The 27,197-nt window shown below is 36.5% G+C and overlaps 2 protein-coding genes across 2 annotated transcripts; one reads left to right on the top strand and one right to left on the bottom strand.

Moving 5' to 3' along the window:
* Positions 1-5,685: 5,685 nt before the first annotated feature.
* Positions 5,686-9,218, bottom strand: thg1l (tRNA-histidine guanylyltransferase 1-like). The gene is made up of 6 exons (XM_066669186.1): positions 8,681-9,218; positions 8,081-8,257; positions 7,308-7,477; positions 7,075-7,163; positions 6,781-6,888; positions 5,686-6,694 (listed from the first exon to the last, which is right to left on the bottom strand). Exons 1-6 carry the CDS (start codon positions 8,872-8,874, stop codon positions 6,533-6,535), a joined length of 900 nt encoding a protein of 299 aa, XP_066525283.1. The 5' UTR covers positions 8,875-9,218; the 3' UTR covers positions 5,686-6,532.
* Positions 9,219-13,969: 4,751 nt separating this feature from the next.
* nipsnap3a (nipsnap homolog 3A (C. elegans)) lies at positions 13,970-26,118 on the top strand. The gene is made up of 6 exons (XM_066669869.1): positions 13,970-14,160; positions 15,164-15,371; positions 18,321-18,482; positions 22,194-22,343; positions 24,870-24,956; positions 25,443-26,118. The coding sequence occupies exons 1-6, from the start codon at positions 14,092-14,094 to the stop codon at positions 25,517-25,519; spliced, it is 753 nt and encodes a 250-aa protein (XP_066525966.1). The 5' UTR covers positions 13,970-14,091; the 3' UTR covers positions 25,520-26,118.
* The last annotated feature ends 1,079 nt before the right edge of the window (positions 26,119-27,197 follow it).

Genomic DNA, 27,197 nt, shown 5'->3' with positions numbered 1-27,197 from the left:
AAAAGAAAAGAATAAATTAAAGAGTACCAAATTGATAAGGGCCTTGAAATGCAGTCTTAAAAATGATGGTTCAACCAATGGTAAGCAAGGCAGTGAGATTATATTATTCAATGGCCTTATAATTTTATTAGAAATTCGTGTTTTTATGGTTTTGCTATTTTATATTTTCACTTAAAGGGGGTGGATACGATTGTGGGGAAATACTGTTCTCTCTGGTTTGTTAACGTTAAGACACTGCTTTCTTTTAGATGGAACGATATGTTTGATGGGAAAACGCGATGGTGGGTTGTATGTAGCTGAATTTTAACTTGTCTGTACGTTTTTATTCACTGTTTTAATTACTACAGAAACTCATTTGTGATTCGTCTTGATAAATTTAATAGCAATATTGGTAATGCAGTAAGCCCTCTCGGGCGATACTGTGGCACAGCAGGTAGTGTCCCAGTCACACAACTGCAGGGACCTGGAGGTTGTGGGTTCAATTCTCGCTCCGAGTGAGTGTGTGTTGCCCTGTGAAGGACTCCCTGTGAAGGTAGGCTCTGGACCCACAGTGACCCTGAACTGAATAAGCGCTTACAGATAATGAATGAATGAACAAAGTAAGCAGTCTCCTGAATTTGGAAACATTCCACCTTACGTAATCCAAAAAAGCAAACATATTAATATTATCAACTTATCAATATTACCCACCTACTGAGCAGGAATAGAGCAATAACTTCATCTTGGTTTGTGCTTTTAACTTTTGGAGCTCTCTCCTTTCCTTAAAAAACTTCAGATGCCTCTGCAGAGAGAAAGGTTTATTCATCATGATTGTTTTTATTTTTATTTTTTTCCTGACACCTTGTCTTTATAAACACATTACACTGGTATCAAGCACGCAAACAGACTGTAGAGCTAGTAAACGATGAGGAAACTTTTTTTTTTTTCATTTTTTAAAAAGTGTTTTTTGGTTAAAATCCAATACATTGCCTTCAAGTAAAAAAAAACTGTTAAACTGTACTTTCATTTATATTATCATAATAACTAGTGTCCTAGAAACTAGATTAGAGTATTTGCACTTTTACTTGAGTAAAAAATCTGTGTACTTCTCTCACCTTTGGGCCTTTCACACTGCTGTGTGCCAATGCTCTATTCACAATGTGTTAGTAACTTGAAGATAATTGCTGCTTTGTCTTAACTCAGTGGCCTTTACGGTCAGCCGAAAGGTCAGGAGTTCAGCATGCTGCAGCGCTGACCCAAAACATTTACAGACACTTTTGTGTCTGGTGCTGCCCCATTGTTGGGCATGTGTCTTTATTGCCTGGTGATATTTTACAGCATCATTGTTTTCACGGTGAGGAGTTGGGTGGGGGGCTAATTTCCCCAGTGCTGTGCTTCCACCTCAGTGGGGTGTAAGACAGGTCAAAGCTGGAGGAAGAAATCTGTATCAGGGCTCTACACTGTTCCTGCTTTGTCACTAATGAATACCTGCATAAGCCCCATGGCAACACTGTCAGAAAGAACTGATACAGGAAAAGGCCCAGATTCCAAATGACAGCCTGTTGTCAGCTCATCACAGGACACGCCTGTCACCTCCACTGCAAATTTCACACACACAGCTAAATCAGGTCACTTTAGGTTTTTCATGTTTTTCATGTGACTGAGTTCATCCTCATGGAAAATTAATAAAATGAATAAAATATTGTCATACTCTTCTAGCTGTTTGACTTTTTTGAATGTCCAAAGAAAGTCCAAATAGCTTTGGGTATTAAGCACTAAAAGGATAAAAAAAATTTGTATTAACTCTAGTGTAATATTTGTGTGTTTTAAAGGAACACTACGTAATATTATTTTTTTAAATTAAAATTACTGCTTCACAAAAAAAGCCTCTGCTTTTGCTGCTCAAGACTCAACACTGCAGAAACTGCACTAAGTATCATTTGGAGGCATGTAAGAAACAATGGGGTGATATAAAAATAAATTACACTAGGGGGAGCCCCATGAGCAATAAATAAATAAATAAATAAAAATAATAATAATAATAATAATAATTAGACACCCAGTAACTTGCAGCACATTGAATGGGCAAACAAATGTAAGTGTTGGCATCAAAGATCTCAAAAAACTTCACATATGAAGAAATCATAAAAAAAAAAACATGAAAAATTCATGATGAATGAACCAATAGAAATGCTCCAACATTACTTGTCCTTTTTCTGTAAAGCTACTATTTTAAGAGATATATGTTTTTTATCTGGTCAGAGACGAAATGTCGATCCGAAGTGTATGCTCAGAAAACCTATGGTAAACGACTGAGTAAAGTCACTTTGTTCACTTTTGTTGTTGTTGTTGTTGATGTTGTTGTTGTTTTTTGTATGTTTCAGGAGTTCTGTTTTAGAAAAAGTATTTATCTGTTTCAGAGACCAAATTAATGTGATTCTTCCTGTGGCCATGGGCAAAAAAAAAAAAAAACGGCCTCAGCCGAATATAGCCAGACGGTCCCTCGCCTCAGCGCTCTCACCTTGGAGAGGAGTCTACATATTCATCCTGGAGACCTAAGGGAGCACGGGTGGCAAGAGAATGGATTTCTTAACCAAAAGAGGACATCCATCTTGTGTTTTATGTTAGACCTGAATAGAGATTTGGATGGGGAAAAATTTTCTGAATCAGCAGTAGATTTGAGCTGAGGGAGCTAGCAACTAGGTTATGATGTTCCACTGTCTTTACAGCAGCAGAAGTATTGCAGAAATCATCCTTCATAATAATAAATGCTCCTTATTAACAGAGTGAGCTGCCATTGCTGTAAGCAGTAGAAGGTCAAGAGATATGGGCAGAAGGTGATATGAGGTGAACACTTCAATTGGTTGTTTGAGATCGCACCAGTTCAATAAAATGGACAACAGAAAAAGTGAAAATATCCATTAACAATCCAGTATGGTGTTTTTTCAACGAAAAAAGTTGAAAGCATATTTTTACAGTGTGAGAGTATAGAGTTGGAGAACTCATTTTTGATGCTCTTGTGTAAAATACATATTTACAAAAGTTCCAGTCCCAAGCCTGCTTCTCTAACGATTGAGCCACTGATGACAGATCTGTACTTGCTGAGATGTGTGCTGTGTACATGCCTGGCGTTTAACTGTATGCACTCAGGTTTTTTATAGCTTGTACTAAAAATGATCAAAATGATTGCGAACCTCTCTGTGCTCATTAGTGCAATCATGGACTTTTTAAAAGATTTTCACTGTCCTCAGTCAGAAGGGGTTATGGATTTTAAGCAGAGAAACTGGTACTTTCACTATTGTCCTCATGCATGATTAATAGCATGATGCACACACAAAGGACTGATATAATAAATTATGCAAATAAAATGCATGTGAAATGAAAATGTGAGTGATACATTGAATTTACTGTTAAATAATAAAATAAGTTAAATATAATTCCTAAGTTTTTTTTTATTATTATCCATTGTAAATGTATGTAAACAAATAATCTTTATTAATATCACTCACATTCCCCATTCACTTGCATTGGTAATTATTCTGTTTTAAATGAATTTTTTTTTCTTTTGGCAACCCAGTTAACCACACTTTTTAACTAATTAAAATGAGAAGAGCAGCATTATCAACTTCATTGATCAAAATCTGTAACTCCTTCTGATTGGCTAAGGTATTCTGACAGTAAAGTCTAAAGTAAAGTAAAAACTGAAAATACAAGTGTAAAAACACAGTAAGGCTTTTACAGCGAAAGTACATATTTTTTTTGCAAAAAAGCAAGTTAATTCTGTGTGCCCCATGAATTATCATCTTGAATCTCACCTTTTAGCAAAGACACATACTGTCTTTGAAATGCAGCACTGAAAAGCACCTGCTTTTGGAACAGTTCCTGCACATAAGTATGTAGGTGGGTGATTTACAAACCAGAATAATTAGGTGATTTGCATCTAATAAAAATAAACTTGGAATTTTGGCATAAATCTAACACCGTAGTTCCTGCGTTTGTAGACACCAGTTCAAATGTTCCAAAATGTGTATTAAATATGTCCCCACTTTGCAGTAGTAAAAGTTTCTACTTTTCTTGAAAACTTGACACCAATTATTAGAACTTTTTGCAAGGAGTTGATTGCATGCACCATCACAATGTTTCATGTCAGTTTTGATTGAGGTCATTATTGATGTTGGCTGATTAGTTCTAGATTGTGAACACTACTACAACACATTTCATCTCATATCATCTTCTCAGAAGAGCTGGAGATCCATTATCTGTAGCATGAGATACATGCTGGAGATCCATGGCTGTAGCAGTGTTCATGAACTAGCCTTCAGGCCAATTGTGACCTTCTCTAAAATGGTCCCATTCTACTGTTAAATCATTTCTATGCAGAACATGTAAACCGTGTACAGTCAACACTACTAACAGGCGTATCATATGTGTGTCTGGATACTTTTGGCACTTTAGGGTCAGTTTTCCAGTCTGGGATTAAAAATTGTCTGACATTTTTGCATTCTGAAGTGTGGTCCAGGACTAAGCTTAATCTCTGCTTTGAAAGTGATCCAGTAAAATGTTTTCTTTTATTGTCTCAGGCAAAAGTGTTGCTATTCAACTGTCTGTCTTTTTTAAGCTAGTTCAGACTCTCAGGATTTCTTTCATTCAGTGAATTCCCCTGAGGCAGAAACACAGCAGTGCTTTGTTATTCATGGCCCTATTTATAATGAATTGTAAATCACTTTTTTTGTATCTAAGAAAATATAAAAAAGGATTGAAGACTGACTTTACATTTGGGTGTGCGTTATCACTGAGTAGACTCTACTACCATCTAGTGGAGGGGGATTTACAGAAGCTGCTCTTACACTGGCTTAAATGGGAGAGTTCACCTTACTTCACATTTGGGCACTAACCCCTCTGTTCACATTAATTGATGTGCCTGAATTACATTTCTGATTTCGTCATATACACAGATTACATTTTTTCCTATTACCTCAATTGTGTATGAGTAGCATATTCACAATGCTGTACAGTTATAAATATGGAGAGAGATCAGTCTCAAAATACTAGACAAATGTGTAAATGTTAATCCACAAATTAAACACAAGTCAAATACATTCACAAATAAATAAATACTAATCTGTGTCTCTCTGTCTGCAATTTGTACTAATCCAGATAAAATCATAAATGCATTTGGTTTTCATAGATGTATCTTCATTTTATGTGAAAATTAATACATTTTTAACACCAAAATATGGATTGCTCCCTGTGGCTGTGTTCACATTAGAAGGACTGGAAATCCAATTAGTTAAATACAAATCAAATGCATTTTTATAAATGCATGAACAGAAATAATCTCATATTTTCCAATCGTATCTGAGCCTCAAATGATGAAAAACATTTTGTCCACATTCATAATCCACTCACATCTGAATTTGTGTGTCCAAGGTCCTTTCAATATATCATGTCCCAGCCTTCTATTATGTATGTACTAGTTTTGGGTTCAGACTGAATTGAAATAATCTCACACTATTTTTAATAAGTATTATAGTGCAGTAAACCTAGTCTTGTAATACAATGAATAGATGCTTACTGTTATTTACTAATGTTGGCAAAGATGTAAAGTAAATCAGAGAAATAAAGGTTTCATTTTAATATGACCTTTTTTATTCAGACATGTACACAAATGCCATTTCAGGGTATGGAATTGTTCACTCTAGCGGCAGGGAAAGATGTAAATGCCTTAAATATGATCAAGCAAGATATAAACCCTGTATGTGAGGGAAAAAACTGGAACTGAGGCATTATGTCTGAAATCTGAACTTTTCCATTGAATTTCCTTTGCAATATGCAAATGGAGTAATGGAAAAAAGCGAGTGCCACCTTGTGGTTAAAAAGTTTTGGTACAACACTGAATGCAGCGCTCCATCCTATTACATGATTTATTCATTCATTATTCTTCTGTAACAGATTAATTTGAATCAGTGTGACAAGGGGTAAGAAAGGAAAACACCCTGGACAGGCATCAGTCCACTGCAATTGGTTCAATCCCTAAGACCGGCAGGAACATCCACAGTTGAAGCGACCTTGAGCAAGACACTGAACTTACTACTGCTCCCTGGGTGCCTGGGATGGCTGCCCCTGCCTCTGGGTGTGTGTTCAGAGGCCCTAGTGCACTAGTGTGTGTTCACTGCCATAGATGGGTTAAATCCATTAGAAACATTTCGTTGTACAATGACAAATGATAGCAAATTTTTACATTATCAACTGCTACAAAATAAATCTAAGATCTAACACAGTAACCAAATATTCTAATGTATCAGGATGTTTCAAATGATCATTAATTCCAGAACACTGCCTTTTAGTAGTGAATAGAGAATATAAATGTTGACCGAGTCTTCATTTATGTAAAGTATATTCAGGATTGGTTATTATTCAAGCCAACAAAAATGAAAACGTTGAAAACAAAGTTATGTTGTAAAAAAAACAATTTATTTACTGGAAAAAAACCCTCAATATTGCTGAGAAAATGTTTCACTTAAAAATGCAGCTCCAGTCTTTTCTTCCTTGTTTAACTATAGTCTTCTTCTAAAACGTCTGGATGCTCATTCCAGAACGAATCTCCAATTAAGTCACAATAAAAAGCTGTGACTTTTCGCCTCGTCCGAGTATAAGTGACCTCTTTCTCACCGTCTTTGGGAACTGTGACTTTTTTAGTCGATGTCTCATCAACCTGTGGGATGTTCATACAAACCATTATTACTCTATGAATACAGTTTAATTCAGTTAAAGTAACTAAAGCATTGAAATACTGCTTACCTTTTGCCAAATCAAGGTAGTGCCTTTTCTGTGTAGTGGAGCCTCATTGTTATAATTGATATTAAACTCCGAAAACAACATCTCATTCTTATCTGCAGACAAAGTGCCCTGAAACAACATGAGATCATGTTAAAGATAAAAACAAAATCATACCTTTGCATGAAAATGTGCTTTCTCGTACTGTAAGATGCAGTTAAAAACTGTCTGTTTTATATGCAAGCTAGTTAGGTAATAACATAAACCTTCTAATTACAAGTTAATAGTAGTTTAGTAAGAAAATACAGTCCGTCTTACATTTAATCTTTCCTCCACCTGAATTTTAGAGAGTCCACCCTTTTGCACCAGTGTCCAAAAAGCTGTGTTGTACAAGTTGTTGATGTGACCTGTAGATGAACAAATCATAAACATCTAAGAAATTGTATGCCAGTATGCCAAACGTCACTAGTATTAAGGACACGTGAACTACACATGAAACAGAAGCATGTAATTTCACAAAACGTCCTCATTTAAAATAAAACCCCACTTACAGTCTGCTTGTCTCCAGCTTAAGTAGTCTCTGAGGTTACGGTTGCTGGGATATAAGACCACTCTGCCATCAAATCCTGGTGGGTAGAGCAGTGGCTGTTCTCCAAAGTACTCTTTCCAATAAAACACATAGCTGGAGGAGAACTGAGATGCCACATGGGTCATTAACTTGCTGTGTGGACAGAGAGAAAAGAACAGTCTCACTTTGTTCTCGAGTGCCTTCAATGCACTGGACACATACAGAATGCTACAAACTTTAGAACTAAGGAAAGAGAACAGACCAACTCTTGTTAATCACAACAGCAGCCAAATGTCTACTAAGCATATTGCAAATCAAATAATTTAGAGTGTGTTCTTTCATTCCGGGATACATTTCTGAGGGAAATGTGGCATTGAGGGGGGTGGGAAAGTGGACAAAACATGATATTACTGATTAAAAAACAAAAACAAACAAACAAAAACATTTAATTGTCCAGTGTTTCACAGTGTAGTAGTTTACGCACACAAAAAAAACCCCAAAAAACAAACAAAAAAAAAGAAAGAAGCCATTTTGGAAATGGGGGAAAAAAGCCATTACTTTAAAACAGAAGTTAACAGAGAAACCAATAATTTGAGAGACACTGAATTTTGAAGTATTACCAGGAACAGTAACCAACAAGCTAAAAATGTTTGATTGTCATTTTAGTCTGACTTTCATGCTAACAACTCTTTAACAACATGGCAAATATTTTGGTTGAATACAGAATGGTTTCAGTGAAAATGTTTTGGCGTTTACCTTGCCCTTCTTCTGAACCAATTGGTGGATCTTTTAAAGACAAAGCTAAATTCATCACTCTGGCCGTACGCTATAGCAATGTCATCCAGATCCTCCATTACTGCGCGGGCACTACGTGACATCAGACCTAAAGCACGGTCATCATTGGGCTTGGTAAAATTGTGTTGTTCAGCAAACCTGCAATATAACCACACACACACACATACATATATATATACATATACACATACACACACACATTATATATATATATATATACACACACACACACATACATACATACTGTCTGATGAAGCACATACAGGAGACTATAATGATGTCTCTTATATTCAGAACTAACAGTATAATATAGTAAGAGCACCAACTCTTCTGGGAAGGCTTAACAGTAAATGCTTTCTCAAATGCTGAGTGGACTGGCTACCATTCAGCCGTGAGTATTTTAGTAAGGTCTGGTGCTGATTTTGGATGATAAAATACCATTCATCTGTTATCCAACAGATGTATTATAGCCTTGTGGCTGACATATAGCATGGGGCATGGTGACCTCGGGCTTGTGATAAGGCATTGCTAAACTGAATGGACATATTGTGAACAACTTACTTATGGAAGTTTCGTCCATCCAGCCGCACGACAATGTAGCAGTTTTTCAAACAGGTGTCATCAGTCTCAAAGTCCCTCACATACTCATACTTGCTCTTAGCCATGATGCTAACCCTGCTGTAGCCGGGCAGAGTGTAGTGGAACGCCTTTTGCTTTCTTAACTTTCCAAACAGCAGAGCAACGGGTCTTAACATATAGTTTGTTAAGAGAGGAGAAGCGGCAGGAATCCTCACAGTGCACTCAGGCGGATGCGCTGTTGTCCTCAGATAGTAAACACAACTAAACTAACATGATTCAGCCCTCTGTCTCACATACACACACTACAGGAAAGCCCGCTCCTCTACACACACTCAGAGAGAGTGTATTACACCCATCCGTCTCTGACTTCTCCCCCGGTAAAGGCTGTAACGATGGAAAAACGACGCGGGCCACAGTCGCCCTGTAACACTGACCAAAACACACGTGTGGCAGTTCTCTCCTCCCCATTGTATCTGTCCGTCACATGGTACCGTGCAAAACAGCAGCGAGAAACATAAGTTCCGCTCTCTGTACTGGTCCTGTCCCAAACTCCTGCACTGAGCCCTGGGAAAATTTGAATATTATATAAGACCAGTTTTTTAAATGATTTTTAATACATAAATGTTGGCCTACTGAAAATAATATACAGTATATACACATAATACATGGTTGGGGCTCGTTTAGCATGAATTACTGCATCAATGGGGCGTGTCATGTGGGTGATCAGTCTGTGGCACTGCTGAGGTGTTCTGGAAGCCCAGGTTGTTTGATACCTGCATTCAGCTCGTCTGCATTGTTGGGTCTGGTGTCTCTCATCTTTCTCTTGACAATACCCCTAGATTCTCTATGGGATTAGATCAGGTGAGTCTGCTGGCCAATCAAGCTCAATGATACTGTGGTCATTAAACCAGGTATTGGTGCTTTTGGCAGTGTGGACAGGTGCCAAGTCCTGCTGGAAAATAAAATCTGCATCTCCATAAGGCTTGTCAGCAGAGGGATGCCTGAAGTGCACTAAAATGTATTGGTAGACGGCTTGCGCTGACTTTGGACTTGATATAACACAGTGGACCAACACTAGCAGGTGACATGGGCTCCCCAAACCATCCCTGATTGTGGATACTTCACCCTTGACCTCAAGCAGCTTGGATTGTGTGCCCCTCATCTCTTCCTCCAGACTCTGGGACCTTGATTTCCAGATAAAATGCTAAATTTACTTTCATCTGAAAACAAGACTTTGGACCATTGAGCAACAGCCCAGTCCTTTTTCTCCTTGGTCCTTGATATCGTCTCTGGGTAATGAGTGGCTTGACACAAGGAATGTGACAGTTGTAGCCCAATGTCCTGGATACATCTGTGTGTGGTGGCTCTTGAAGCACTGACTCCAGCAGCAGTCCACTTCTTGTGAATGTCCCTTGTAATTGTTTAATGGTCTTTTCTTTACAATCCTATCAAGGCTGTTGCTTCTGAACCTTTTTCTACCACATTTTTTCCTTCCACTGAACTTTCCATTAATATACTTGGTGGAGGGTGTCAATGACTGCCTTCTGGACATCTGTCAAGCCAGCAGTCTTCCCCATGATTGTGTAGCCTACTGAACCTGACTAAGGGACCATTTTAAAGGCTTAGGGAAGCTTTGAAGGTGTTTTGTTTTGATTATTCTAATTTTCTGAGATACAAATTTTCTGTTTGTAATGAATCTATATAATATATGAGTTTCACTTTTTGAATTAAATTACTGAAATAAATTAACATTTTGATGATATGATGTATCTGTATATCTATATATCAAATCAAATCTACAAACAAATGTAAATATATTTGTCACATATTTGTACACAGTAAACCTGCCGTGAAATGCTTTGACGACTGTCCAACACGTTTAACAAAATACAAGTTAAGTTTAAAGGAAATAGAAATTAAAGACCTTTATCTTTAAATGTAAAAGCCAAAATGCTGTTTCAGGACCATATTTTAAATCACTGATAACATTTTTAAAAAACCCTCATTATTGTTTGTAATGTTTGACTCCAAAAAGATCATCAAAAGAATTATTTTCACAACTGATGACACTTTCTTGCATAGAAATTATATTAGGCTTATTCTTCATGCACATTATATAATAAAACAATATGGAAATCAGTGGTTTGAAATGAGTATACAAATTAATGCTTTTAGTTATGTATATATTAAATTAATGTTGTGTATTAGCTTGAGTAATGTAAAAATGTGCCTAAAAAGATTAAAGCCACACAAACACATTTGATAATACATGGAAATTACTATTTAATAGCACACTTAAGCAATATTTTCACAACTACATGAGTATAATAAAACAATAACATTTTCTAGGAGCAGTGTAAATATGAGTAGAAAATAGCACCCCAACAAGCACAAATAACAAACGCAGAAATGAAGATGGTGTGAGGGAGGAGTTACTCATCCTCCTCAGCAGCTCCCGTCTTTCACTATCAGGATGTCTGCATTGGTTTTCCTGTGGACAGATAGGTGGTCAGGAAATACTTCAGAATTTCCTCTGAATTGATCCAATAATAAAAAAGCTTGAAATTTTATTGAAAAAGAACAGAATAAACCATGTTTTAATTACAATGTGCTTTCCTGCCTTAGCAAACTGATATGTATAATTACACTCACAGTCTGTGTACACACAGGGCACATTCGTTGGGGTAAGTGATCCCATTATTTCCACAGACTGGAGAGTAGTTGAGGGGACATGCCTGAGTCATGCTCATGTCTACACATGCAGGCTGTTCAATCCAAGCACAGTCCGTTACATAAGGCACAGAGGAATATGACACAGTTGATTCAGGTCATTGCATTTAGAGTAGTAGGATTGTTATAGTCGTAGCACTGGTTACAGTTTAGTTCATATATAAAACTGCATGCAGAGGAGTAGCAGAGCATTCACACTAAATATTTTTCATAAAGTAGTAAAGTAATGCTTTTAGATAGTATATGTATTAGTAAAAACAATTCTGGTAAACGTATATGTATAGAACTGTAGATGTGTAGTGGTAGTATAATATCAGCATTATTTACTGAGCAGTAGTAAAATATCATATATATATTTTACAGACCAATAATGTAATATCAGTATTGCTTAGAGAGTTGTAGTATCATATCAGTATTATTTAGAGAAAAGAAGTATGATATCAATATTGTTAGAGTAGTAGTACAATATGACAATTGTTAAGAGAAAAAATATATAAGTATTATTTACATAGCAGTAGTAATATAAGTATTTTTTTATATGAAAGTAGTATTGTTGACAAGGTGGTAATATAACATTAGTATTGTTTACTTAGCACTGTTTACAGATCACAGTATAATATTGGCATCTGTATAAGATCAGTATTATATATCAGTATTGTTTACAAATTAATATTATAATTTGTGTCATTTACAGATTAGTAGTGCAGTATCGGAATGATAAGATCAGTACTGATTAAAGAACAGTAGTGTCAGATCAATATCGGGGTTATTAAATATTAAATGTTAGAATCAGTGTAGACCACAGAATACTAGCATTGTTTATAGAGCAGTATTTGTATTGGTGCATATCTCTTACCCTTCTGTAGATCCTTGACTTGTCTTCTGCATCTGAAAAGGAATATGTTTGAACAATGTTTTTAAAAAATAATGTTTTTCTGTATGAATTAATTACAGCATCAGAACAAATCTTTAGAAGACAGAAGCCACAAATTATGGACCAGGGCCTACTTGTATGTATGATTCCATATTCATACAAGCTGATATTAGCTGATATTAGTTTAGCATTCTTATCTGGATCCATTACAGACTTACCCACAGAAAAGATAAGGAGCAGGCACATTAGTAACACAGCTGTCCCTGTCATATCGCCAGAAAGAGGTGAAATCGGGAAATCTGAACTTCTGAAGCTCTAGAGATAAAATTTGTCCAATGTTGCAGGCTCTAATTTGTCCTTGGTGTATGCTCTGCAGATTGTCTTGAAATTATCTCGCAGTGTGAGCCAATGTGTGAAGTTGATGTTATTCAACCACCTGCAGCAGATTGTTTGCATGTGAAGTGAGAGAGGTGCTGATATTTTCACGGTGGTCCGCCCCACCTACATGCCACCCCCTGCCAGCAACTGTTACAACAGAGCCCTCCTATTGTCCCTCTTTATTAAGGGATAAACATTCCGTCTGCCCCAAAAATTGCTGATCACAGTTCAAAATGCTTTGGCCCTAAAAATAACCCTAAAAATAGTGTACGCTTTGACACATGATCACTACATTCCTGACACTGTTTATTTACTGTTACTTGTAAAACTGCATGCCAGTGAAAAACAAATCCATACATTATATATGACAGTATATTAGTTTTCTACAAATCCCATGTATAACACATATATACACACTAAGATGCATACACAACTGTTCAGAATTATGGTACATAACATAAACTCAAGCTGGATGCAGAAAAAATGATCAAAATGCTTATAATATACAAACTCCACTTCCAGAAAAGTTGGGACATTTTGTAAAATGCAATGAAAATATTAATACATTACACATTTAGTATTTTATGCTTTTAAATATCTAAAAAACTAATTGGGACAGAAGCATGTCTACCACAGTGTTAAATAACCTTTCCTTTTGCTTACACTGTTTAATCATTTGTGAAATGAGGATACTAATTGTTAAAGTTTTGCAAGTGGATTTTCTGTGCATTCGTGCTTGATACAAGAGTATGGGACTGTCTGTGGTTGCCACTATTGGATTCTACTTTTCATGATATGCTATAGGAGACAGATCTGGACTGCAGGGGTCTCAATTAAGCACAAGCAGTCTGTGTCTATGAAGCCATAATGTTGTAACATGTACAGCCTGATTGACATCATATGCCTCTATAAAAACCCAAACATGTTTACCTCCATATCAATGGAAACTACTTACATATGCAAGTCACCCATGCCATGGTCACTGAGGCACCGCCCATGTGTGTGTGTGGTCATGAAATTTACATCAATAGTATTTAGCATACACTTACTCTGAAAGGTGATTTATGTTTGCCCACATTTTATAGATCTCTCTCTCTCTGTAAACCATTTATTCATTTATGACATGTCATAAATTTCATCAATAACCACTCCATACATAGTTTCATTGTTATCACAGAGGTTTAGTCAAAGACTTCACGAGAGAATGCAGTTCTTTGGACACTTCTTGTGTTGTGGCGCAACCGGAGTGTGCGACTGTTGTGATTTTTCTACTTCTCGGCTTCCGTACAAGCGCATCTCTTTAGCGAACCTGGCTGAGAGCACGTAGCCCACATACTACAACACACACACGCACACATATATATACAAACTCTCTGTCACTCACTAACACTAACTCAGAGTGGATTCAGTCATGATTAATCTCCGCCACGCGCTTCGACGAGCCATCCTTCAAACACACACCGTCAGGAGAGCGCCACAGGTCAGTCAAAAAACAACAACAACAACAACCACAACTGTTTATTCATTCACTTTTACCGAGGTTTGAGTACGAGGTACTGCAGAGTCCAAAACAATGGCTTATTCAAATATAGGACTCCGCACAGTCCTCCTCTATGTTTGTGTGCATCCAGAAATTGACATATGGGCAAAGATTTCATGAATAAAAGCCCAGAGCATACGCCCCCATTTGAAATACTATCTGCTCCTGCAGTGGAGAGTGTTGGGACTTTGACAAACACATTATCGACAGACCACACTGCAGTGTGTACATATATCAGGGGAATAAAACTCTTTAGGTTTAACCCATAGCATATTTTTCTTATAGCCTATTTCTGTGGTTGAATGACGAGCTGTTTCAGTCCGTTTTGTTTTGTTTTGTTTTGTTTTGTTGTGGAGGCCTGTCCGATTTCACTCTGGCCAGAGAGCTATGGTTTATAATTAACACGAGAGAGCACATTCACTCCAGTGTCAAGTCCAAGTTTACTCCTCAAGGGCAAACAACGAGACTAAACAAGAGCCTGAGTGCTATAGCTATCCAACCCCTGAACAGCATATTAAATTATCTTTTAAAAATTCTTAATTAAATTATGTATCATCAAGGTTTATCAAATAAATCCTGTGTTGATGTAGATAAATGATGTTTTATCTGTCAATTTACATTTTATTTTGATTTTACATAAACATATTGCTAATGGTATTCTACCCAGTTAATTTAAGGACAACAGAGAAGGTTTAGTCCAAAATTCCCTTAATATATTTTATCCAAGTCAATACAATGCAGGTCAGTCACACGATGAGAAATAAACTGAATTTAAAAGCATTTTAGGCTTACAGGTTTTACAGGCCTGACAAAATCACAAAAAATATTTTTGAAGTCATGGAGAGTATTTTCTCAAAAGTAATACACATTTGAAACATATTTTGTAATACATATAAGTCCTGTATGTCCATTAAAGTTGTGGTGTTGTTTTTTTCTCCTTCAGCTCAAGGCCTGTGTCTCAACTGGACCGCAAAGAGAGGAGAAGACCTTCTATGAGTTCCGCACCTACTGCATCCATCCACACCTGAACTCGGCCTTTCTCAAACTCACCCATGACAAGATCCACCTGCGCACTGCTCACTCTGAACTGCTGGGCTACTGGAGTGTGGAGTATGGAGGACTCAACCAGGTCTTCCACATCTGGAAATATGGTGAGAGATTTGTGTGAATTTTTCAGTATTCATTGTTTTGTTTTTTTTTAAAGGAAGGTTTGAAAGACAATTTTCCAAGTTTATCTCTACATCATTTGAACATTTTAAATTGAGTGTAAATTCCATAATATCTGGAAGACTTCTTGCCTTTTACTATTACAATTGTTTACATACTTATTTTTGTTATAGTTATTATAACAATCTTAGGTAACACTTTAAATTACAGCCCACTAATTACTGGGTAAGTACAGAGTAAGTACCTGTTAAGTACGCTTTAAGATAAAATAGGTACTGAGTAAGTAAAGTGTATGTTACTAGAAACATGTGGTTATTACTGGTATCTTACAAATGCTTTACAAATAAGGCACACCGTAAGTACATAGAAAGTACCTGTTAAGTATGGTGTAAGATAAAAAAAGTTCTGAGTAAGTAAAGTGTATGATACTAGAAATATGTGGTTATTACTTGTATCTTATATACATTTTATTTTACACTTATATTACTCTTAAGAACTGTGGCAGAACTAGAGCCTATTCACATTAGTGGTGTTAGATATACACATACTAAAGCAAGCCACTAAAAGAGCTCAAATCACAAGCAACAAATCAGACCTTGCAAAACAGCCCTAGCATTACCTGCAACCTGCCTTAAACAGTTGCCTGTAGTTCCCAGCTCATTTTATTTACTTTGAGTATTTCCATTGTAGGCCTACTTTGAATTTACCCAGCTATGACTCTTGTGCAGCTAATACACAAAAATTGTTAAATATATCACAGGTGTAGCATGTTAACTAACATGTTTAATCATTAAAGAAAAAATAAATTCTTTAGCCTAGCTTTAGTTGCTGGATGTAGATAAGGTTACATATGGCTTAAAGTTCATAACAAACTATAAAAACAAGGAACTGCATTATGTTAAAGTTACATATTCTAATTAAATATATCTCACCAGTATCAGAAAATATCCAGATGAGGAATACTAAGTTCAGAGTTACTGTTCATTTGTCCTTGTGTTGCGCATGCGCTCCACTCGCTTTATTCGTCTGAATTATGGCCTCTCCAGGATCAGATTCAATCCCGAACAAGTCTTTGGCCACATGAACAACTAACTCATTCAGGGATCTTTTTCAGCTCGTCGGTTCTGAGTCTCTCCTTCACTGTTACACAGCTGAATTATACTGACTGGCAAGAACATTAACTTACTGAGCAGCAGACCTTGTTTTAGGGTTTCATAACCATTACCTTTACACATAAAAAAATGTGAATACCGGAAAGTATGTTCGTTGGGGAGAAAAAATTGATTTTAAAATAAATTTTATTTGACTACTGATAATATGAAATAATATAATGGCTTCAGTATATATACTCAGTTCTCATGCTTCCCTGTTAAGAAGCTACACACTTTACAGCCCACACAGACTAATACAATATACAGTATATTTAGCTGAACTTTTACCTAATGTAGCGGTTAGTTACAGAAAAGTACAGCGTACCAAATTATTTAAACCACAATTAGCAGCTATTTCAAGTAGAGGGTACAAAGTTACACTTCAAATTACCACATGTACTGCTTATAATACAGGGAAAAAATATACAGGAAAGTATAGGGTAATAAACTATACTTATGTTTAGAATTTCAATAAATTCATAATTGTAGTAATATGCTTTATTGGTAAAATATTTGTAATATACCTGTTAATAAAATTATACATCTACTGTCATACCCTAAGAGGTACTTTTTATTTGTCTATGTAAATGTTTGTAAGAACCACGTACATCTATTATCAAACCCTTTATTACTCTTTACTTGTTTTATCTTACATCTTACTTAACAAGTACTTACTCTTTAAGATATTTGTAAATTTTTAAAAAGATTCCAGTGATCACTGCACACATATCCTTTACCTACTCTGTACTTATTTTATTACGTACTTACCCTGTAATTTCATTCATTCATTATCTGTAACCGCTTATCCAGTTCAGGGTCGCAGTGGGTCCAGAGCCTACCTGGGAACATTAGGCGCAAGGCAGGAACACACACTGGAGGGGGCGCCAGTCCTTCACAGGGCAACACACACACATTCACTTACACCTACGGACACTTTTGAGTCGCTAATCCACCTACCAACGTGTGTTTTTGGACTGTGGGAGGAAACCAGAGCACCTGGAGGAAACCCATGCAGACACGGGTAGAACACACCAAACTCCTCACAGACAGGCACACGGAGCTGGAATTGAACCCACAACCTCCGGGTCCCTGGAGCTGTGTTACTGCGACACTACCTGCTGCGCCACCGTGCCGCCCACCCTGTAATTTCATCATTATCATCATCATCATCATCATCATCGCTTGTCCATCGCTTGTCCATTTCAGGGTGACCCTGATTTGCAGTGGAAGACAACAACGATGTTGTACATATAATGCCTCAATACATATAAACAGTGTAAAATATCTGCTAAGTATGTGATGATAATTATTGTGGTAGATCACATGTCCTGAACCTAATGAGTACAAAGCACCATGAAACTCTGCTAGAGCCTGTAATGAAAGTAGCTGACCATGTCCTTCTCTGTATGTGCACTGTAAATAATGTTAAAGGGTCTATAATTACATTCAGAACTGCAGTGAACTCAAAATAATAGCTGTATTCCTTATTTTAAAAAAAATGACAGTAATAATCACCTGCATAAATTGTCATACTTTTAATTCAATTTTATAATCTATAATTATGCTTTGAAGTACAATGGATTTAGAACGTAGTTATGTGACTTATTTGTAAAATAAAATGTTTGTAAGATACCAGTAATAACCACATGTTTCTAGTAACATACACTTTACTTACTCAGTACTTATCTTATCTTACAACTTACTGAACAGGTACTTTCTCTGTACATACCCAGTAATTAGCGGGCTTTAACTAAAGTGTTACCCAATCTTATTGCTTTTTAGACAGCTATGCCCAGCGAGCAGCTGTGCGGGCAGCTCTTGCCCAGGACCCCAACTGGATCGACCAGTACATATCCAAAGCCATGCCCATGCTGAGCTCTCAGGATAATGAAATCACTTACCTGGTGCCTTGGAGTACACTTAAGAAACCACCGAAAGAAGGAGGTGAGCCACTTGCGTGAAAAGTAGGTCCATGTGTATAATTATAAATTATAATATTAATTACTTACTGAGTATATGTTGCTAAAGCATATTAAAATCTAGCATCATAATAAACCAGTGTACCGAGGACTGTCATAGCCATTTACTTGGCCTATATATATTGTCCCAAAAATAGCTGAGATACATGATATTATTTTAATTTTAAGACCATTTATGTTACTGATATAATGACATTGTAAAAGCATGATTTTGAAATTACATCTCTTTAAAGAGCAATTAATTGTTATAAAAAAATATTTATTAAGAATATTTGGACATTGTAATTGGAATATAAGCATTTTTAAATACCCCAAATTTTATATAAATCTAGTTAATGGCTCCAGGATGGAGAGACCGGAGAAAAGCAGAGAACAGAACAGAGTGTCTAACATACTGGTGACATTTATTTGTATGTAAACAAACACAGCCAGTACTGAGGTATACGTAACATTTTGCAGAAATGTCCATATATTGTACATGAAGTCAATAATGTATTTACTGTGACAGGCCTACGTGTACCTCAAATTATTTGTTTTTATTTTTATCCACATCATTATAACAAAACATCTATCCTTTCTTTATGTTTATTTCTTGCAGATGTGCAAATGCAAATGTGCTATTATTGGTCATTGTAAAACAAAATGTATTTAAGGTGAAAGGTTGGCAGTGAAAACACACACACACACACACACACACTAGAGCACTGTTTCACTCCACCCTTCTAGTTTTTGTGCCAGTCGTGGGGATTAAACCAGCAACCTTCCAGTCTCAAGGAGTTTTCAAAATGAAAAATTATAAACTCACTGGACAATATGTAAGTACCCTTCAATAAACCTGCAAATTCAGCAATTTTCTTCACCCTGTGGTGGTTGACATGTTCAAGTGCCAATTATGAACATCTGTTTTTTGACCCATTTTCCACACATCAAACAAGACATTCACTGCACTGTACCACCTCTTCTCTTTCTATGGACCACATTGCACACCATGCAGGAATTTATAGTCCAGTCATTCACATGCAGTGCCATCTGCAGGAGCCTGAAGTCACTACCACCTTAAACATGCAAGGTGACTAATCATTTGTCCAGGAAGCTAATATACTTTCATTAAAATTTTGAATGTTTTCACCTTCCTGGGTAACGAAATCTATTTGCAGATGCTGTGAGTTTTGTTTTATTTATTTATTTAAAGCAAAGGGAAAATAACACTGCCAGCTTAAATTATTGCCTTTCAGATAATTACTTCAGATCTATCTAATATATTTGTTTGTTTCAAAACAAAATTTTGACCAGTTTCATAAATGTTCTTTCTTCATAATGTGCAGTTTTGAAGGTTGATTTTAGAAAAGGAAAAGAAAAAAATGTTGTGTAGTGATGCACAGATCCTACCTTTTTTCTGTTCCAATACAATACAAAACCTTGTGTATCAGTAGATAAACAATACAGATCTGATACCATTGTTGAATAAATAAACTGTATTCCATGTGGGAGAAACTTGAGGCAAGATTGACTTAAACATTACTTTACTTACGTTGTTAAACAAAATTGATCAAAATGACACAGATATTATCACACTGAATTGCAGACTTCTTAAAATATATTAAAATAAATAAAATATAAGTAAAAATAAGTAGCTTCACTTTGTCAAACAGACAAACAGTAATTAATCCTGGCTTTGTACACTAATTCAGGAGGCGCAGAGGTATTTTCTGGCTGGAGAGTCAACAAAGATAGGTTGCCTCTCTATCTTTGTTGACTCTCCAGTCCTGGTATGGATTGTCTGAGGTAGATATTGTTGGTATCAGTGTGTGTTGCTGATGTGTGATCCATGCAAGTTTTTTTGCTTGGGGCATCAGATTTGAGGCCTAAAACTCATGTCTAACCAGCGGAGAGTTACGTTTAAAAGTGGCATAGGGCACATTTTTGAGCTCTGTATATCTGCCACGAAACTCATTAATTTGAACTATTCTGATATGTGTCCACATTCTTCTTGTGCCATTTTGGCAGAGCGGTCTCGTAAATACAGTAATCCCTTGCTACTTCGCAGTTCATCTTTCGCGGATTAGCTACTTTACGGGTTTTTTCAAGGGGGCTTATGACCGCTATATCGCCTAAAAATATCATTTTCTTATGGTCTGTAAATTAAAAGTATTTCTTACGTACAGTACATGTATTGTTCATGTCCACATCCGAGTAAAATTTACTTACGCTAAATCACAGCTTAGGAATTACTCTATTAAAGAAACTGGTAGGATATCACATGTAGTTCCAGCTCAAAAACATTATAGAATAACTGTTTAATGCAAAGGGTGGGTTGTTAACAGCACAGAGAGGGTTTTAAAAGTCCAAATACTCGTTAAATACATACAAAAATCTTTCCTCTACTTCGCGGAAATTCATTTTTCGCGGGTGGTCTTGGAACACATCCCCCGCGAAAAACGAGGGATTACTGTATATTTATATGACAGTAGATTATACCTTCACCTTTGACTATTGACATGGGTATCACATCCAAAACAACAAATTCCATATGTTTTCCTGTTATTTTTGTCACATTGTCACTGTTGTTTGGAAATTCTTCACATCTTTGCAGTGCATTCATCAAAGTTAATTGTTTTGTCGTATTGCCTTTGTTGTTGTTTTTTTGTTTGAATGTAACATTAGGACGTCTGTGGGCTCTTTAGGAGGTGCTTAAAAAATGTGTTGTTTTTTGCAGTGCAACCGCTGCCCCTTGCAACATTTGTTTGTTTAGCAAGCGTGAAATACCTCCATACATCTGACTCTGTGCTTTGCTTCATGTTGTTTTTTGTGTTTGTCAAGAACACCAGCATGTTGCACATATGCTGCTGATGTACAACGTAGCATTCTCAAAAAGATTAAAGGGAATGAATTGGTTCCATGGATCAGCCTAACTATCTGATCCAAATATTTTTGTTAATATTGAAACCAGTATCCAATTCTATGTCAGATCTCTGCTTCCCTAATATTATTATAACAACTTAGTAACAACTTTACTACATAAACGTGTAGATATATAAGTTGTTCCAAATACTTATACACATTTTTGACTGTGTGTAGCACTTTTCGAATACAATATTCTTTCAAATTTAATGTTTGTGTGTGTGTGTGTGTGTGTGTGTGAGAGAGAGAAAGAGAGAGAGAGAGAGAGATAAAAAGGGAATGTTTGGGTGTCTGGTCAGTGAGTCAGAGCTTTTCATGTTGAGTGTGAATGGGAGGGATTAGGCTTAGTCCTGTAAACAGTGTGTGTGTCTGTTCTCTGCAGATGTTTGAACTTTGGGCCTTTATTGGACAGTGATTAGCGTGTTTGAGCTGGACTTTTTTTTTTCACAGTGTAGAATGTTTTGCTAAATGTCATACTGAAAGACAGAAACTCACAACTATGTTTCTAAATTAAATCCAGCGTGTTACATTGGACTCTAAGGTCCAATAATATTTCTGAGTTTCTTCTGCTCCAATCAAAGTCAAATTGACTTATCTGTTCTAAATCTCTACAGTCATGACCCTCATATGTTCTGCCCTATTTTCTTATTTGTTTGTTTTTTTTTTCTTTCTCATGTGTCATCTCACCTGTATGCTTTTTAGTGCATGGCCTTATGTTCCCCTAGTAACATTGGTGTCATACCACCCCTAACTTAAGCACTGTATGGATTTCTAGGTGTGTATGAGCTGGCATCTTTCCAGATGAAGCCTGGAGGTCCAGCTCTGTGGGGTGAGGCTTTTCACGGTGCAGTAGGTGCCCGATCATCCCCAGGGTATGCCTACCCAGTAGGAGTCTTCCACTCTGAGTTTGGACCACTCAATAAAGGTATGTTTCACATAGGTTTGAAAGACATCAAAAAAATAGATGTGTTAAAATCCGTAGCTCACAGCCATTATGTGTTAATGATATTTTTCTTGTTTTAAAACAGATTTAATTCATTTTCAAAAGACTTTTTTATGACTTTCTTGTGCCTTGTAATTAAACAACCTCTTTTTGTTATGGTCCATTTTAAAAGTAACATATGTAACTGATGTGTGTAAATCTGTTTGTGAGCGTTATTCAGAAAGTGGTCCAGGCTGAAACACTCACTCAAATGACTTCAACATGAATGGGCAGGGAATAACTGAAGCAGACTGAGTAGGCTGATGAGTGTAAATGTGTTGTGTTTCATGATGTAACAAATAACATTACAAACCCTATGTCCAGAAAAGTTGGGTTGCTGTGCACAGTGTAAATAAAAACAGAACACAATAATGTGCAAATAATCTGATCCTTATATTTAATTGAAAATAGTACAAATACAACATATTTTAACTATAGAATCTGATAAATGTTATTATTTTTTGCAAAATGTACACCCATTTTGAATTTGATGTCCTCGATACTTTCCAAAAAAGTGGGGATGGAGCAACAAAAGACATTTGTGTAAGACCGGTAAAAGTTTAATCTACATTACAGAATATTAAAAGAATCTGGAGAAATTGCTATATGTAAAGGACAAGCCCCAAAACTAATACTGATTGGATGTGGCACCGTTAATGCTGACTGATATATACTGGTATACATGGAGCAACATGCTGCCATCTATACGATGTATTTTTTGGTGAAAGACAGACCGATTTCCATAAGACAATGCAAAAACACATTCTGTGTAGATTACAGCAGCATGACTCCTTAGTAAAAGAGTCAGGGAGTTAAACTAGTCCAGATAATTGAACAGTTGGTGCATTATTTACATTTACATGATCGTTTACAGCATTTAGCAGACACTCTTATCCAGAGTGACTCACAAAAGTGCTTAGTGTTCACACTGAATGTGTATCGTAGCCTGTACAAATAGGTTAGGGTCCAAATTCCCTCTGAGCTCAGAAACTTGTCAGAACAAGGGACAGTGCTGATACCTAGAAAGAACAAAATGTAGTAAGTGCAACACATTATGATACAAACACTATATTGGAGACCTGTTAAGCAGCTGAACTCCTGTAACAAGTGAGAATGTGAAAATATTTCGTCTATAACTATAGCAGTTGGTGTCCTCAGTTCCCAAACTTTTACAGTGAGATGTTAAGAGGAGACGTGATATAACACAGTGGTAAACAAGCCTATGTCCCATATTTTTTTAAACATGCTGCTTGTATCAAAATCAAAATGGGAAAAAAATGGTCAAAATATTAAAAATAAATTAATATTAAAATACATTTTTAAAAGGGTATTGTTTTTAATTATACATAGGGTTTAAACTTTGCACATGGTTGCTTTCTGTTTTTATTGTGACCTGAGCAACCACAGCATTAAAACCACTAACAGGTGAAATAAATAGTGTATATTATCTTGATATAGTGGCAGCTGTCAAAGAATGGAGTATTACATATACAACAAATTGATGAAAAACACTAAAGGAACTCTTTGTAGTATTTTTACCTTAAAATGACAGCTTCAAAATTATTCTGATGCTCCTCTGACATGTAAAAGAGAGAAAAGCGCCACTCTCACTGCTGTGCTGGGTTGGTCCCCTAAAACTTGGCTATGCATCTTGAGAATCACAGGGTGGAGAACACTTGCGAGAACTGCATAACACTTTACAACTAATGAGTGTTTAGCTCGCTACAAGAAGACTCTAGCTCGGTTTTCTCGATATGGACATTGAGAGAGAGATCTGTGAGAGAGACTTAATTTCACGAAAGTATTGTAAATGTCTATTACATTCAGCAGGAGGTCTGGGGAGCCCATGAGATAAAAAAAAGCCATTTTTTAAATAGTACTCCTTTAAGATGGCATTGATAGAAGTGTTTTAGAACACATCAGGGCATGCTGAGTATGAGCAGTCACAGACCCCATTCTGACCACTAGACTGTTAGAATGAATCAAAATTCCTTTATCTATTTGCTGTATATGTCACAGTTTAAGTTGTTGAATCGACCTCAGAATTCACCAGATCTAAATCCTATCAAGCATCTATGGGATTTGCTGAAAAAAATAAGTTCAGCCAGTGGTGTCCCCACATCAAAATGTACATAGTTTAAAGGGTCTGCTGCTAACATCTTTGTGCCAGATATCGTAGAACACCTTAAGAAGTCTTGCAGAGTCTGTGCCTCGTATCAGAGCTGTTTTGACAGCATAAGCGGGCCGATATGATATTAGGTGGTTTCAATATTATGGCTGATTGATGACTGGTGTAAAATCTATAAACTAGGGAGGAATGGCACATTATGAAGCTGACCATTTTTATGAGGTACAACAAAACATAAATATTGTCTTCATGTAACATGGGTTATTTAATGTCTTTCACATTAGTCTCCAAATTAATGTGTGTTTATCTTGATGAGTTGTCTGCTTTATTGTGTACTGCAGTGCATATTCTGTGGTGGTATGAGAGTGCAGACCATCGGGCAGCTGTAAGACACAAATCTCACAATGACCCCAGGGTTGTGGCTGCAGGTAAAACCTATTTCTCTTATTTCTCTTACTGTTCTATTTCTTGGAAAGTCCAATTTGAGTCGCAGACTTGATTGTAACTCGTCCCTAATGGCTCTCGAATTGATTCATCAAAAACCACATGTATAATAAACATCTTTCCATCATCATCAGATGTATAAAACATGCGTGATACTTTCAAATCATGTTAAGGAATGAGAACTGCCAAAATGGAGATTCAAGAATGTATTTTGCATATAAGTATGCAAAAGGCAAAGGAAAACCATATTTACTTTTTAAGCTTCCCATTCAAATGTTCATTTTTCAGTTGGTGAAGTGCAGAGGTTAACAAAACAAACTAACTGCTAGAAAACAGGAAGCCTAGTAAACTTGTCTTATTTTTTGTCTTACACTATAAAAACAAATTGCTGTGTAAATAAGCATGATGAGTCTGGTTCATTTTTTGTATTTTGTTCTCATAACTGTGATGTTGTTCTCATGTCTCTACAGTGCGGCAGAGTGTTACGTACCTGGATTCTCAGAGCACCAAATTATTGCTCCCTTGTTCTTACTCACCCCTCAAATGATGTGGTTGTGTTTGCACCAGGGCAATAGACAGACCTGAACAACTTACTCCAGCCTTCTGCATTTCAGTTATGAGCGCTTTCATTCAACGATAAATGTGCATGATAGACAGCTTACTCCGAGCTTACTCTGAGACCTGGACTAAGAGATCGCATACCTTATCAGCTAGATGACTTCTGTCCTAGGTGTGTCTTCACTGGCGACAATGTATTTTGGGTCTAATTGGTTTTGATATTGAGAATAGATTATATTTGTTTCTAATTTGTGTTTATTTTCAGAATTGTTCCCAAAAAAATGTGTCCATCTATAAATTTAGGTATTGTCACATGATTACTTTAGAACAAATATGCACTTATTAAATTTACTGTTACTCCTTTAACAGTTACCTCAAGCTTAAGAAAAAGGCATGTTTACAAACAGGTGTAGCCATTTTGTCATGCAGCAATGCTCTAATGCATTTATAAGATTTTCAACTGAATTGATTATATATTAATTATAAATAAAAACAATGATATGAACAATAAACTGCAGTGGGGGCTACCTTTCTGATAAATTAAACATTTAAATCAGTACAGTAACTTAATGGACCTACAGCCAGTTTGCTGATTTCATAAAATAATCTGATTTTTCAGTATTTCAATGAAGCTGATGGGCTTCTCTCCATTGTAGGTGGGGATTGTGGAAGTGGAGGATGTCACATGATATTTATTATGGTGCATAGTGGTAATCAAAAATCAGATGTGTTATGGGAAAGCAAAAGTCTATATTTTAAAATAAAATATAATGAATTTTGTTAAGAGAAGGACACGAACAAACTAATTAAAATAGGCTCATTTTGCATTCAGATTGACTTGAAGTGAATTATCTATATCATATTAAGCTGTTGGGCGGCACGGTGGTGCATCAGGTAGTGTCACACTCACACAGCTCCAGAATCCTGGAGGTTGCGGGTTCAAGTGCTACTCCAGGTGACTGTGAGGAGTTTGGTGTGTTCTCCCCGTGTCCGCGTGGGCTTCCTCCGGGTGCTCCAGTCTCCTCCCACAGTCCAAAAACACACGTTGGTAGGTGGATTGGTGACTCAAAAGTGTCCATAGGTATGAGTGTGTGAATGAATGTGTAAGTGTGTGTTGCCCTGTGAAGGGCTGGCGCCCCCTCCAGGGTGTATGCCTGCCTTGCACCCAGTGATACCAGGTAGGCTCCAGACCCACTGCGACCCTGAACTGGATAAGCGGTTATAGACTATGATTGAATGAATATTATGCTACTTATCATGAAAAATAAAATGATTGGAAACATTACTTATGAATGGTAGGAATTAAATCACAACAAAATAAAAAAATTGTGTTGTAGATTTGTCATTTTATTTTGTAATGAGTGTGGTACAGGGTGAGTAACAGATGTTCCACAGCCTTTCATCTGAAATGTAAACAGGTATTAAATAAGGAATATCACTAAAGTAAGACAATTTTGATTTCTTTCAGGAAGAATACAGCAGAAATTGTGGAATGTTTTTTTTCTGTGGAAAATCCAGTGCAAACGGAAAAATAGATTTAGAATTAAAACATTTCCAATTAACACAGCCAGTAAAGTGCTAGCACTGAGAGGACAACGCATGGCCTTCCTCTCACTCAGATCAATGAAAAACTCTGCTCTAGAATACTGATGGATCACGGTATAACC

Source organism: Hoplias malabaricus, chromosome 4 (assembly GCF_029633855.1).
Source record: "Hoplias malabaricus isolate fHopMal1 chromosome 4, fHopMal1.hap1, whole genome shotgun sequence".
In the NCBI taxonomy this organism is placed as follows: domain Eukaryota; kingdom Metazoa; phylum Chordata; class Actinopteri; order Characiformes; family Erythrinidae; genus Hoplias; species Hoplias malabaricus.
This window is presented reverse-complemented; position numbering and strand designations above follow the sequence as displayed.

Bases quoted from the DNA above. Each gene is read 5' to 3' on its own strand.
- thg1l (XM_066669186.1), bottom strand. From the start codon at position 8,874: ATGTTAAGACCCGTTGCTCTGCTGTTTGGAAAGTTAAGAAAGCAAAAG. The intron at 7,478-8,080 runs GTAAACGCCAAA...CTGTCCACACAG, and splicing joins TGGTTCAGAAGAAGGGCAAG to CAAGTTAATGACCCATGTGG. The intron at 6,889-7,074 runs GTAAGACGGACT...ATGTTGTTTCAG, and splicing joins AGGTGGAGGAAAGATTAAAT to GGCACTTTGTCTGCAGATAA.
- nipsnap3a (XM_066669869.1), top strand. From the start codon at position 14,092: ATGATTAATCTCCGCCACGCGCTTCGACGAGCCATCCTTCAAACACAC. The intron at 18,483-22,193 runs GTGAGCCACTTG...ATGGATTTCTAG, and splicing joins GAAACCACCGAAAGAAGGAG to GTGTGTATGAGCTGGCATCT. The intron at 24,957-25,442 runs GTAAAACCTATT...ATGTCTCTACAG, and splicing joins CCCCAGGGTTGTGGCTGCAG to TGCGGCAGAGTGTTACGTAC.